Here is a 12,674-nt window from a genome sequence, read left to right on the forward strand (position 1 = left end):
TCCAGATGGCACAGCTGCCTCCCTACCCTCATGGCTCAGAGCACAGGGACCACGTGACAGGCTTTCTGAGCTGTACACACAGCAAGTATGCACACGCACACGCACACACGCACACACACACAGAGCTGGGCTTCCCACCAAAGAAACCCCACACACACAGCCCAAGCGCTCAGTGCAGAGTGTAGGGATAGCAAGGAGCAAGAACATGGCAACTGGAGAGAAAGGTAACCTCGCAGAACTGCAGGAGCACCTGCTTTGCCTTCTAAAACATGACATGACGAGCTTGACAAAAGAATGGCCTGGCCCCTAGGGGCAGTGGAGGGAACTAGCTCAGTGGCCTGGAGAGGACAGATCCTTCACTGGGCTGAGAATACATCAGCAGGAGGCTCAAGCCACCTGAAGATGTTCTGAGCTGAACAAGACCTCTATTGTCCTACACACATGCCCAAGTCTAGACAGGAGGAATTCTGGGTCAGACGCAGCCAGCACACGCGGGGATCCCCTCCCCAGGCAGCCCTGATCGCTCCAGGCACTACACCTACAGAACCAATGGGACAAGAAAGCCATGCTAAACAACGAAGGCCGGAGATGCTCACCACTTGCCTTGACAGCCCGCCTCCCTTCCTCCCGAGAAGGCTCCACCTACAGCCCTCACAGAGTAGCTCCCTCGAAGGACTCCTGTGAGGGACCAATGGTCCCAGGAGAAAACCTGGATGATGCTAGTCCCTAAGGACTGTGTCCAGGGCCTCTCCTGGCCCATCAATAAGAGTTCTTTGCAGGACACTGTGACACAGTGGCTTCTGTCCCCACCCCCCCACCCCCTTGCTTCCTCCTCCTCTTGCTCATTCCCGTATTTCTCTGGCTCAGGATGTCTTCCCAGTGATCGTGTGTGCTTTCGAATCATCCACTGTCCCCCAAAGAGCAGCCTACAGCCAGGAGCCTGTGTGGATGGAAGAACACTAGAAAGGAAGGAGCAAGGATCTTCGGCCACTTCTCTCCCCTGACTGGGCCACCCTCCCACCCTAGATGGGGCAGCCTCTCCCACAGACAGGGAAAATGATGCCGGCCTCCATTCCCACCAGTCTCCACAAGAGCTCGGGGGGTGAGGGGGAGTGGTTCTCTGAGCTCCCCAGAAGTGGACGTTGCGTGACATCTTTGTGGAAAAGAGCACAGGCAGAGGCCCTGCAACCCGATAAACACAAACCAGAGCTCTAAAGTGGTTCGCTCCCCAGAGGATACATGACAGCAGACACTTTATCTGAGGCAAAAGACCCACCCAGGCTCTGAGGGGCGTGCCCCGGAAAAAGATCTTTTTTCTCTTTCTGCCATTGGCAGCAGTCAGGGATGCTGCCTGATGGGTACGTTTTACGACGCAGCACGAGGGAAAGGCAGCCTGAAGCCCAAAGAACTGGTCCCCCGAGACCCCCCGCACCACACAGGAACCATCTCGACACTTCACTCTGGTGCCAGGACCCCAAAGCCACCACAGCAGCGGAGCCCAGGGTCAGCAAAGAGGGAGCCCACCCAGAGAAAAGGCCTGTAGGCCAACAGGAAGGCCTGCCCTGTCTGTACTGCGTCCTGACCAGCAGGTCCCACGCCTGGGCCACGGCCCAACCCTTCACGGCCAGGCCCAAACTGGTTCTCACAAGGATCAAGCCGGTACACGAAAGAAAACTCACCCACACAAAATCTGAAAACAAATGGAGAGGCAGGGGTTTCGTGTCCCACACTGGCTAGAATGAGGGAATCAGCTACATACGTTAGCGGTTTGTTGGTTTCGGAGGGTGAAAAGCAGATGCCGGAAAAGTAGAGACGCACTGCCTGAGGTGAAAGCTAAAGAAATTAGATATGGCACTTTTCAATAAATATTTTAAAGCTTTTTAAAGAAATAAGTGGAAAAGAAAAGCAACTGCTGTAAGGCCGGTTTTGCTGTTAAAAATTATTCCGAGGGAAGAAAAATACCACAGCACAAAATAGTTTTTAAAGAAAAAAAAGAAAGAAAAAGAAAATAAGAAAAAGAAAAAAAAAAAAAGACAACACAGCTTACCAAAAAAAAAAAAAAAAAAAAACCCAACAGCAACGACGACGACAAAAGACCCGTCCCTGTAACCACCTTGGCCAGCTCACAGCCTGGCCCATGAAGCAAAAACAGAGCTCTGGGAGGGCCACAAAGTCACCTCCCACAGCACCCTGTGCCCAAACATGCAGAGCAAAGGACACGGCCAAGCGGCAGGCCCCAGAGGCACACGGCGTGCGGAGTGGGGAGCGTGTGCTCTCAGACCGCGACCCCAGGCCGCAGCGAGGACTCCCCACTCTGGACACGCTGCTCCGTCACAGGCTGCCCCGAGTCGCCGCGGTGCTGCCCGCCCCCTCCGCTATCACTGCCGCCCGGGGAAAATTACCTCAAGCGGGTCTAAGGGCCACGGTCTGACCGAGTGAAAGTGGGGTTACCTGTCATTCTGAACACTGACCAATCGGGTCGAGGGAAAGATGTGAACCTCCAGGTAAGTCAAGAGGAGGCACCCCTCTCCCATTCTCACCCCGGTCAACCTCTCCCCAAAACCTCACCAACTCGCCTACCCTCAGGATGAAAAAGATCCAGTTTTTAAATAAAAGTCTCAAGAAACCAGAGGGAAAAGCCTTCACAAACAAGAGTGACGAATGCCCACACGGCCCAGACGGCCAACCGACAGTTGATGACAATTATTTACAAGAGGGCGTTATCAAACAAAAATGCTGGCACTCCCTAGAAGACTCAAACTTTTTTTCTTTTTCTCTATTTCTTCCAAACTTCCTTGTCATAAAAGCCAACTTACGTTAAAATATACTTACTACGAGACAACACAACTAATAAAATATATAATAAAACTTACACAAGTAGAAAATTCTGAGGTATTTCTGGTTTGAGGTGGTCTGTGGTCGTGAAGTTTTCATTCTTTTTACTTTTCAAAATTTAAACCCCGGAAGCCACATAGCAAAGCATGTGTGTATATGCGGACGTGTGTTTCGTTTTTAAAAAAATTTGCATGTTTCATAAATTAAAAAAATTCAAATGTTGAAACAGCAGCATTAGGAACATTCACTGACTAGAGCAAGGTTATGGCATAATAGAGAAACGGTTCTTAGAATATGCACCTCTTCGAGGGGTCTGGAGAAAGCCGTGCGCACGAGCCACGTAAAGGGACAGCAGTGTCACCACACAGGGCAGAGCCAGCGCCGCAGGACTCTCAGGTGGCAGCCCCACCCAGGGAATCTTCTTGCCCTGGCTGTGCGGGGCGCCCCGTGGGCATCTCCCTGAACTGTTCCGGGAGGAAGCCACGTGTTTTAACTTCTTCCTCCATCACACGTATTTACAGCATCGTCTTAAGAAGAACGTAGTCACTGAAGCATGAGGATTTCTACCCTCACCTAACCTTAAAATCAGGGCAGAGAAAATGTTTTGTCCAGCGCCCAAGCCCGAGGCAGGGGGAGAAACCGGGTCAGAGCCGCACCCGCTCTCAGGCTTTCTCCAGACCCCGCTCCGGCCGTGAGCGCGCGGCCTCCACACGGTCCTTCCCCTCGATTCCTGGTTACCTGAGAAGCAGCCTCCTAGCAAAGGATGTTGCTCCGCTGTGCCCGAGTCCAGTGTCGCTCTGCTCCAAACCCCATCCCCAGCCCTGCCCTCCCCTTCCGACTCCGGTCCAAACCATCCGCGTCCTCAGCCCAGCTCCGCCTCGGTCAGGGCAACACCCGTTAATCCGTGAAAGACACGTCTGCTGTTTCTTAAACTCGCTGTCTAAAAAGGGAGAGAAACAATAAAAGGGAGCGGAGAAGGGGGTGAGGGCAGGGGGAGAGTCCTCCTCGGAGGAAGGTGTGTTCTTATGTAACAGTCTTCAAAGGTTCCTCCAGGTAGAGTTTGCAGCATTAAGTTTCCTAAGACAGGAGATGGGTTTCTTTGTGTCACAGATTCTGAGACAACAGACAAAGAGAAAGCGGGAAAAATGAACCCCAAGGGACAGGAGGTGGCTGAGGCTCTTCAGCATGGCGCTGGCTCTGCATTCACAGCTCAGCACCTCAACGCCTGCTGACGTGCCCGCTGTTTGCGATACAGTAGAGCAATGTGCTGGTAAAAACTGATCCAATCCCAAAAATAATATTAATAATAATAATTATAATAATTATAATAATAATAAAAAGTCAAGGTAAAATAGCAGCTGCATTTTATGTGTTTGTTGGTGTCACGGTTTTTCCAAAACAAAACACAACTTGTTTTTCCTTTCCTCTTCAGATCCACTCGTGTCCTGGGCTTAGATGCTCGACTCCTTAGGGGGCAGGTCCACGTTGGTGACGGAGGTCACCAGGGAGACAAGACAGTCCGAGGTAGTGCCGTTGACCGACCTCCGGATCAGGGACACGCGCTCCTCCACGCAGCCCGCAGACAGGCGAGCCTCCGCGTCGTGGTCCCAGCACTCCTCGATGGTTACACAGAGCTGGGCCAGGCCCTGCACGTCGGCAGGGAGAGGGAGAGGACAGCCTTGTTACTGACGGCGCCCCTCAGTGAAGACAAGCATGGGGGACGGGCAAACTTGAGATGTGACCGAGGGTCAGGCAGAGCCCCCTGGTCCCAGCCCCAGCAGCAGGTCGACTAGCAGAGGCCCGGGGGAGACCGCAGGAATCAGGACGCCTTCCCACCCAGCAGCCGCCATCCTGACCCTACTGGCCTCCCTCCACAGCCTCAACATAGGAAGGGACGGCGGGGCCTGGGTTCCGCCCCCTCTTGGGACAGACACAGCTGCTTGCCTTAGGGCAGTGATATTCAAACAAAATCCATGTGAATCCCAAATCATGTAAGGACCCACAGTGCAGCCTCAGTCACAGTGGGGACCACAGGAGGGCTTCATCCCGCCCAACTTCCTACAACCCCTGGACCCCTCCTGAGAGTCCGGGGCATGCAATGCGTGACACCCTATGCTGGCTCACACTGAGTGGCGCCAGGAAAGGCAAATGCCCGCATCCAGGGACTCTGGCCTACCCAGCACCAGGCCACCCCGAAACCTCTCTGGGCCTCGGGCTCCTCATCAGGGAACTGGACCGGCCACCCCAGCATGTCTGCCCTGGGAGACTGAGGCAGAAGGCATGGGCTCTGGCCCAGCCTACATCTCCCCATGTCTCAGTTTTCTCCGTCTCTAGCCCCCGGTTCCAGGAGGCGGCACTGCAGCTGAACTTGGCCTCAACAGCCTGACCCCTGATGGTATGTAGGGTAGGGTGCTAGCCTCCAATGGCCTCGAGGCTATCCTGTTTCTAAATTAACCCTGAGGTGAGCAGAGGGAGGGGCTCAAAGGAGCTGAAGGCAAACATCCTTCCAAGAGGGAAATGGCTTACATTGCTGGGGTCTTTTGTACAGTATCCCCAGACTGGAGGAGCCAAGACTCACGGCTCAGCCCGTGCCCAGAAAATAATGAAGGCAGAGAACAGAGAATATTTAATTAGAGCTAGTCCATATTAAGCATTTACGCGACAAGTATCCTGCCAAGCCATTTACGGTAACCAGTTAAATCTACTACTACCCTAAGGAGGCAAAAGCTCAGAGGAATAAAACAATAAATAAATAAATAAATAAATAAATAAATGAATGAATGAATAAATAAATAAATAAAATAATAAGTAATAAATAAATAATAATAATACATAATAAATAAGTAATAAATAACAAAGAAAGAAAAAAAGCTGCCAGAAGTCACCCAGCTACTGATTGGCAGATCCAGGATTCAAACCCACACCGTGTCAGGTCGAGGGCCAGTCGGCTCCCCTGCACAAATGGTCCACATGGGGGCGCCCTGATGGACCGGTCAGGCCCCCTTACTCTGGGCCCAAACCCAGAGCCACCTCCCCGGCCAGCACGAAACCTCCCCAGATACTTTCCCGTGGAAGGGAGGCAGGGCACTAAGTGGCCTCTGACCAGACAGGGGAGGAGAGGACTGTCCGGCTGCCTGTGAGGCATCCTCTCTCTCTATCCCATGCTCCCTCGACCTCGGGTTCCTGTCACATATGGAGGGGCTCCCCTCTCTGTGCCCCTGCAGAGTCACCTGCCACCCAGGCCCCTCACCGGGTGCTTCAGCCAGTGATCCTTAATGGCGGGCCGCATCTTCTTGTGCACGACCACCTCTTGCAACTCCTCCAGTGATGGGTGCTGGCCAATCTCTTCCTCAAAGGGCAGCATGTACTCGTCCACGGGTCCTGGGGGGGCGAGAGAGAGCCCAGCAGGGTCACCCCAAGGACTCGCTGCTCCCCGTCCCATGCCCTGCATGCCCAGGGCTCCCGTCCCACTCACCGTCCGCGGCCTTGCAGCGCGACACAAGCTCCCACAGCACCAGCCCCATGGCATACATGTCGATGCGCAGGAAGGCATCTCTCTGGAAGTTGATGGCTCCCTCAAGCACCTCAGGGGCCATGTAACGCCGCGTGCCCACCTAGAGGAGGACAGGAGAGGGTGCCAATGGTCACACACAAACGTACTCACAGCTGGACACGAGAGCTACCCCCTGAGTGCACCAGACGGGGTCAGGATGGCAGCATTCAGACCATACCACGAGGGAGGACAATCCGTGATTCGCCACATTCACGGGGAGGTCACAAGAAGTCATGGCGTCTATTATACCCCAGGAATAACTTAAAAATATCACACTCGAGACAACAATAATCTAATTTGGAACTGCTGCCTCTTTACTCCACCAGCACAAGGGGCTGCCTAGACGGTGTCTGCTTTACTGAGATTAAGATCAAAAACCAAGAGGGTAAAGATTACTTAAAGATATTTACCGCAGTTGTTTTAGGATGATTTCCTCAGGCTTAACTGTTAGCTACTTTTTCTAGGTTTCTGGATTCTTAGTATAGTTCCTTCTACTTTACACTGCTTAGTAATTCCGCTGAAAGAGACAGAGACCGAGGCTACAAGGCTGAGAGCTGACCCCAATGGAGCAGCTGTGTTTGACAAACCAGGCTCCGAGGCGAGGCCGCCCTCCAGGCCTTGCTTTCCCCACTGGTAAAACGAGCGTTGTTCCTGGAGTTCTCGGACAGCTCTGAGCTCAGTGCCCTTGCCCCTGTGTCTTGCCAGCTGGGCACGAGAAGGGCAGGGTCCGCTCCTGTGCCAGCCCCCATCCTGCACCCCCCTGAGGCTTATTACCTGCCCATGAGTGTCCCCCGGCGGTTTCCCTGGCTCAAACCGAACAGCCAGACCAAAGTCAGCCAGCACGGCTGTGAGGTCGCTCTTGAGCAATACATTCTTGCTTTTAAAGTCCCTGTGGAGACAAGTAGACCGAGATGAAGGTGAACACCGTGGTCCAAGCTACCTTGACCCTGGATCCCCACCGTGACCCCCGAGATACTGGAGGCTATGCTCTAGAGCCCCCACACCAGGGCACCCCATCCTGTTTGGGGGTCAGGGTCTGCACCAGGGTGGAGTTTTATGAAGCCGCACAGGCGGGCAGCTCTAGGACATCCTCCCACCCTTCACCCCCCTCAGCGTGAGCATCTCTAACCGCACTTCTGCCACACCTGTCAAAGCAACACCTACCACAACGGCTGGGCAGACCCCATTCCAGTCCCCACGGAATCAAAAGCTGGCCCTTACGTTCTCAGAGTGGCCGAGGTCAGGCATACCGGCCCGGGATTAAGTCTTCTGGGAAAAATGTACGTTATGCAGGATGTGAGTGACGAGGTTAATGAACTTTCCCGGGTTTCTGTGCAGGCCCCTGAAGGGCTCAGGCCCGCCACCAGGCCGTGAAGAGCAGGGTGCTGGCATGTGAGTTCAGCGCCACCTCTCACTAGCAGAGACACTTCCGGTCCTCAATCTCCCCTGTACCTGTCTCAGTCTTGCTGTGACGATTAAACTCAGGGAGTGGGAGATACACATACTTAGGGCCACCCCGGCACACTTACGGGGTACTATCGTTAGGTTGAACCATACGGGAGAGTCAATATTCAACCATTTTTGACCTACAAAAATTGCAGTTTCATACTGTCAAGCTTAAATGTCATTGATGTTATTACCACAAGGGACCCTTGAGCTTGGATTCCCGGACTCCAAGGCTCGTTCCCGTCCCTTGTAGGTCTGATGACAAAATACCCAATTTCCCTGCACTACTGTTGTTTCCTCTGTACAATGGGGCTGGGAAAACAACACCTATCTCACAGACGACAAGTGGCTCACGGACACTCTCCTCAGGTAACGAGACCGACGTGGCCTGGTATTTGGAACAGTGCCTGCGTTTAGCGAGGACTACGATGACGAGTCAACACGGTGGTGTCAAGGTGTAGCCCCAGGACCTCAAAGAGTCCCTGCCACTGTTTCCGGGGAACCGCAAGATCAAAATGTTTCGCATTCATAACCCATCGTTTGTCTTCTTGTGAGGTCATTCTCTCAGGAGAAGAGTTTTCCAGAGGCTGCATACCTGTGATGTCATCACCGACACATAACGGAATGTGTGTGCTCCGCTACAGCAAATACCAATACCCATAACCCACATATACACACGTTCTTCTTTGGAACGTAAAGAGGGGCACCTGGGTGGCTCAGTCGGTTGGGCACCCGACTGTTGCTTTCAGCTCAGGTCATAAGCTCACAGTTCGTGGGTTCAAGCCCCACGTCAGGCTCTGTGCTGAAAGCACAGAGCCTGCTTGGGGATTTCTCTCTCCCTCTCTCTCTGCCCCTCCCCAGCTTACTGTCTGTCTCTCTCTCTTTCTCTCCCTCAAAAAAAATAAACACACACACACACACACACACACACACACACACACACAGAGTTTTTTGTTTTTGTTTTTTTTTTTAAGAATATAAAGAGATCCGGGGTGCCTGGGTGGCTCAGTCGGTTAAGCGGCCGACTTCGGCTCAGGTCACGATCTCGCGGTCCGTGAGTTCGAGCCCCGCGTCGGGCTCTGTGCTGACAGCTCAGAGCCTGGAGCCTGTTTCGGATTCTGTGTCTCCCTCTCTCTGACCCTCCCCTGTTCATGCTCTGTGTCTCTCTGTCTCAAAAATAAATAAAACGTTAAAAAAAAATTAAAAAAAAAAAAAAGAATATAAAGAGATCCTAGGGCTGCCTGGGTGGCTCAGGCGGTTAAGTATCTGACTCTTGATTTCAGCTCAGGTCATGATCTCACAGGTCATGAGATCGAGCCCCATGTCAGGCTCTGCACTAATAGTGAGAAGCCTGCTTGGGATTCCTTCCCTCTGTTTCTCTCTCTCTCTCTCTCTCTCTCTGCTACTCTCCCGCTTGCACTCTCTCAAGAGAAATAAATCAACATTTAAAAAAGAAAAAAAAGAAAAAAAGGACGTAAAGATATCCTAACCAAAAAGTCTGAGAACTGCTGAACCAACCCTCCAACCAAAGTAACGGAGTCAGCATTCCCTCATGTGGCCACCAGAGGGCAAGAGAAAACCACCCTCAAGGCCACGCCAGGCCCAGGACACGGGTGGAAGGCAGGGGAAGGGGCAAGTGGGCCCATCACAGAGCAGCTAAGCACCTTTATGAAACTGAGACTCCCCACCCCGACCCCAGGCCCTGCTTTCACCCTCCAGCCCTCTCTGCAGCTCCAGACCAAGCACAGGAAAGGCAACTGCTGACCCAGGTACCTGTGGGCAATAGACGGCTTGTGGCCCTCGCCACGGCACCAGGGCACATCCTCATGAAGGTATGAGAGGCCTCTTGACATGGTCTCTGCCACGTGACACAGTTCGTTCCACGTGATGATGTTCCCCTTGAGGTAATCCGTGAGGGAGCCCTAGAGGAGACCGCACAGAACTGGGGCACAGGTTCTGGGTACAGAACAGGACCCGACCCGGCCCGGCCCAGTCCAGCCCTGGGAGGAGGGTCTCGGTGGACCAGCGGCAGCAGGCTGCTCTCCTTGGGAGGCTGGGACTGACATGGAAGGTGTGTGAGGCCAAGAGGGGTTGGGGGGGGGGGGGGGGGGGGGGGGGGGGGGGGGGGGGTGTCGGCGGCTGTTAATCACGAAGGCGCTATGCTTCTTCATAAGAATTCATCCTAGAGTTAGGGGTTCTTATGTCTGCACTTACGAAGGGTCACCTTACGGCGGAAGGCCACCTCATCTCGGGAGCCCCCGTCCGCAGGCAAGACTCACCTTGTCATGGAAAGCTGTGATGAGCCACAGCTCCACCTCAAGGCTGGAGCCTCGCTTCTCAGCGGCGATGAACTGCAGCAGGTTCTCATGCTTCATGCCGGGTGTGCTGAAGATCTCCCGTTCGCTCTGCCATGACTGCTTGTCCTAAAGCAGGGATGCGGCTGAACTCCACTGCGGCCACACCACCCTGCGGCAGAACTGCCACCCCCACGCCATCCGCATACCCACCCACCCTCCCGCCCTCCCAGCCTCGGCTCCGTAAAGGAGGCGGGCAGAAGACCAGGACCGAGCTGGGCCCCAGAGTACCGGCCAACAGTGATCCCTGAGATCGCTCGGGGCTAGCACCTCATTTACAAACACGGCCACCGAAGCCCAGGGAGGGGAGCGAGTGGCCCAGCGTCACCCACCACACGAGATGCAGAGCCAGGCCTCACTTTGCTAAGTGTCCTGGGCAACTGCTGGGGTGGCCTGTGTCCAACGCCTCTAAGCAGAACCTGATGTCAAGAACAAACCCCTGCAAACCAGGACGGATCGAGGTTTTGCAAAGCTCTACCCTGACCCCGTGAGAAAATTTCATTGGGGCCCACCTGTCTCTCGTCCTACCTGCACGGGCCCGGACTGCCCTGGGGCGGGGTAGCTCAAGCCACAGCAGTGGATGATTTGGGAGTCCCTCAAACACTCACCTGGAGCGGGAAGATCTTGACAGCCACAAAGTCATTCATGAGCTGTGCCTTCCAGACACAACCAAAGCGCCCCCGGGCCTTGATCTCCAGCAGCTGCAGTGGCTTCAGGCCCACCAGAGGGGATGGAGGTGGAGGCCCAGGGTCCTGGGGGAGATCGAGGATTTAACAGGGTCTGGCCTGCCACCCCACCTCTACCCCTGCCCTGCCCTGTGCCAGCCCCGTCTCACCTCGTGGATGTCCACGTGGCCGTAGGGGGGCTTGCGATGCCGGTACATCCAGAAGGCCAGCAAGACGATGAGGGAGAGGCCCCCAATGGGCAGCAGCGAGTAGGCCAGCACCGTGAGCAGGGTGGGGGCTGTCGGGGGTGGCTCGTACGTGACTGGGGGACACACGGAGCCCTGTGTCACACAGCCCGCCCACCCACACGCCTCGGGGGCCAGACCAGAGAGCCCCGCGGTCACTCCCCCACCGAACTCGGGAGCTGAGACGAGAGCTCCAGGGCCAAGGAGAGGCCCCAGCCTGCCCTCCCGCGGCCCTCACCTTCTGGGCCCCCAGCCTCTGGCAAGTGGGTGAAGCGCTCGTTGCAGAAGTTGCCTTCACAGCAGCAGAAGTACACCTGGGGGTTCTCCTCGGTGGCCACACACTCCTGCCTGGAGGCACACAGTTTCCCAGATACCCCTCAGAGGAGGGACACGCAGCTCACCGGGGCCCACGCAGCCGACCCCTCCCCACAGACAGAAAAGCTCACGGAGAACCATCAGGGGACAGCGTGAACCCACCTGCCCTAAAGTGGGACCCAAAGTCGAGCAGGAATAGCCAAGGGGCCACAGCGAAGAGCCTTCCTTCAGACTGAGGCAGGCAAAACAGCCGCGGGAAAGCGAGGACCCAGGCGGCATCCCTACTTGCCCACGCTCTCTGGAGGGGCCCTTGTCTCCCCCTACCCTTAAATGCCAGGCTTGCTTTCACAGACGTCCCGAGGCCCAGTGAGCACTGCAGCAACAGGAGGGCCCCGGCGGGACTGGGGGGCGGGGGGCGGGGGGTAGGGGAGGCCGGGCTCCAGCGCACCTGTCATAGCAGTTGAAGTCGTCCAGCCAGCAGCCCTTCTTGACGAGCTCGATGGTGCCTGAGCTGTTGCGCCAGGAGGCGTAGCAGTGCAGCCGCTTGTCCTGCTCGCCCTCGCAGCGCTCCAGGCCGCTCTGGTTGGTGCGCTCCAGCTCCCAGTTGGCGTTGTAGTAAATGCACTCCCGGGTCTTGGCCTCCCCACGCCCGGAACCTGTGCCCCGAAGGCGAGAGGTGAGAGAACGGCCGCGCGGTCCACACGCCCCTGCACCGGTCCTGGGTCCCGGGCCACCCGGAGGGAGGCTGGGTGGTGAGCGGGTGTCAGCCGGATGGCCCCCCCCACACACACACACACAGACGCACACACCATCCAGACTGAACGGAAAGTAAGGACCCTCCAGTCCGGTGTCCCTCCTGCACCCAGCAACAACAGCTGGTGCTCAACAGGGCAGGAGAAGCTCCTAAGAATGAGGCCAGCGTGCTCAGGGTAAGGCTCCCAGAGTCACCACAAGCAGAGGAAGGGCTGGCTCCCAGCTGGGCTTGGCCCCCGAAGACCCCTGTGAGCACCCCCAGCATTCCATGCCCTCTTCCACCCCTGGCATGAGTGCCAGCCGGGTGGCCAGGCACATCCACCCCCAACTGCCCCTTCAAATACTTCTTTCCTTCAAACATGGCCTCAAACATTCACCCAATCTACCTTTCTCACCATCCCTCCCCCAAGCAAGCCATTCCAGTCCTCAAATCTGCCCCACTGCCCCCAGGCCCTGTAATGGGAAGGAGGAAGGAGGAAGGAGGAAGGAGGAAGGAGGAAGGAGGAAG

At 55.4% G+C, this 12,674-nt stretch overlaps 1 protein-coding gene across 2 annotated transcripts in view; it reads right to left on the bottom strand.

Moving 5' to 3' along the window:
• Positions 1-826: 826 nt before the first annotated feature.
• ACVR2B (activin A receptor type 2B) overlaps positions 827-12,674 on the bottom strand; it is a 33,769-nt gene continuing 21,921 nt past the window's right edge. For both annotated transcript variants that reach the window (XM_049628994.1, XM_049628992.1), the window contains exons 2-11: positions 11,862-12,069; positions 11,337-11,446; positions 11,024-11,175; positions 10,797-10,940; positions 10,114-10,257; positions 9,608-9,756; positions 7,163-7,277; positions 6,311-6,449; positions 6,086-6,216; positions 827-4,481 (exon numbers count right to left, since the gene is read on the bottom strand). In XM_049628994.1, the coding sequence (XP_049484951.1) occupies positions 4,287-4,481; positions 6,086-6,216; positions 6,311-6,449; positions 7,163-7,277; positions 9,608-9,756; positions 10,114-10,257; positions 10,797-10,940; positions 11,024-11,175; positions 11,337-11,446; positions 11,862-12,069 (1,487 nt within the window). In that variant the 3' untranslated portion in view covers positions 827-4,286. The remainder of the gene's footprint in view (positions 4,482-6,085; positions 6,217-6,310; positions 6,450-7,162; positions 7,278-9,607; positions 9,757-10,113; positions 10,258-10,796; positions 10,941-11,023; positions 11,176-11,336; positions 11,447-11,861; positions 12,070-12,674) is intronic.

This window comes from Panthera uncia, chromosome C2 (assembly GCF_023721935.1).
Source record: "Panthera uncia isolate 11264 chromosome C2, Puncia_PCG_1.0, whole genome shotgun sequence".
NCBI classification, from domain to species: Eukaryota; Metazoa; Chordata; class Mammalia; order Carnivora; family Felidae; genus Panthera; species Panthera uncia.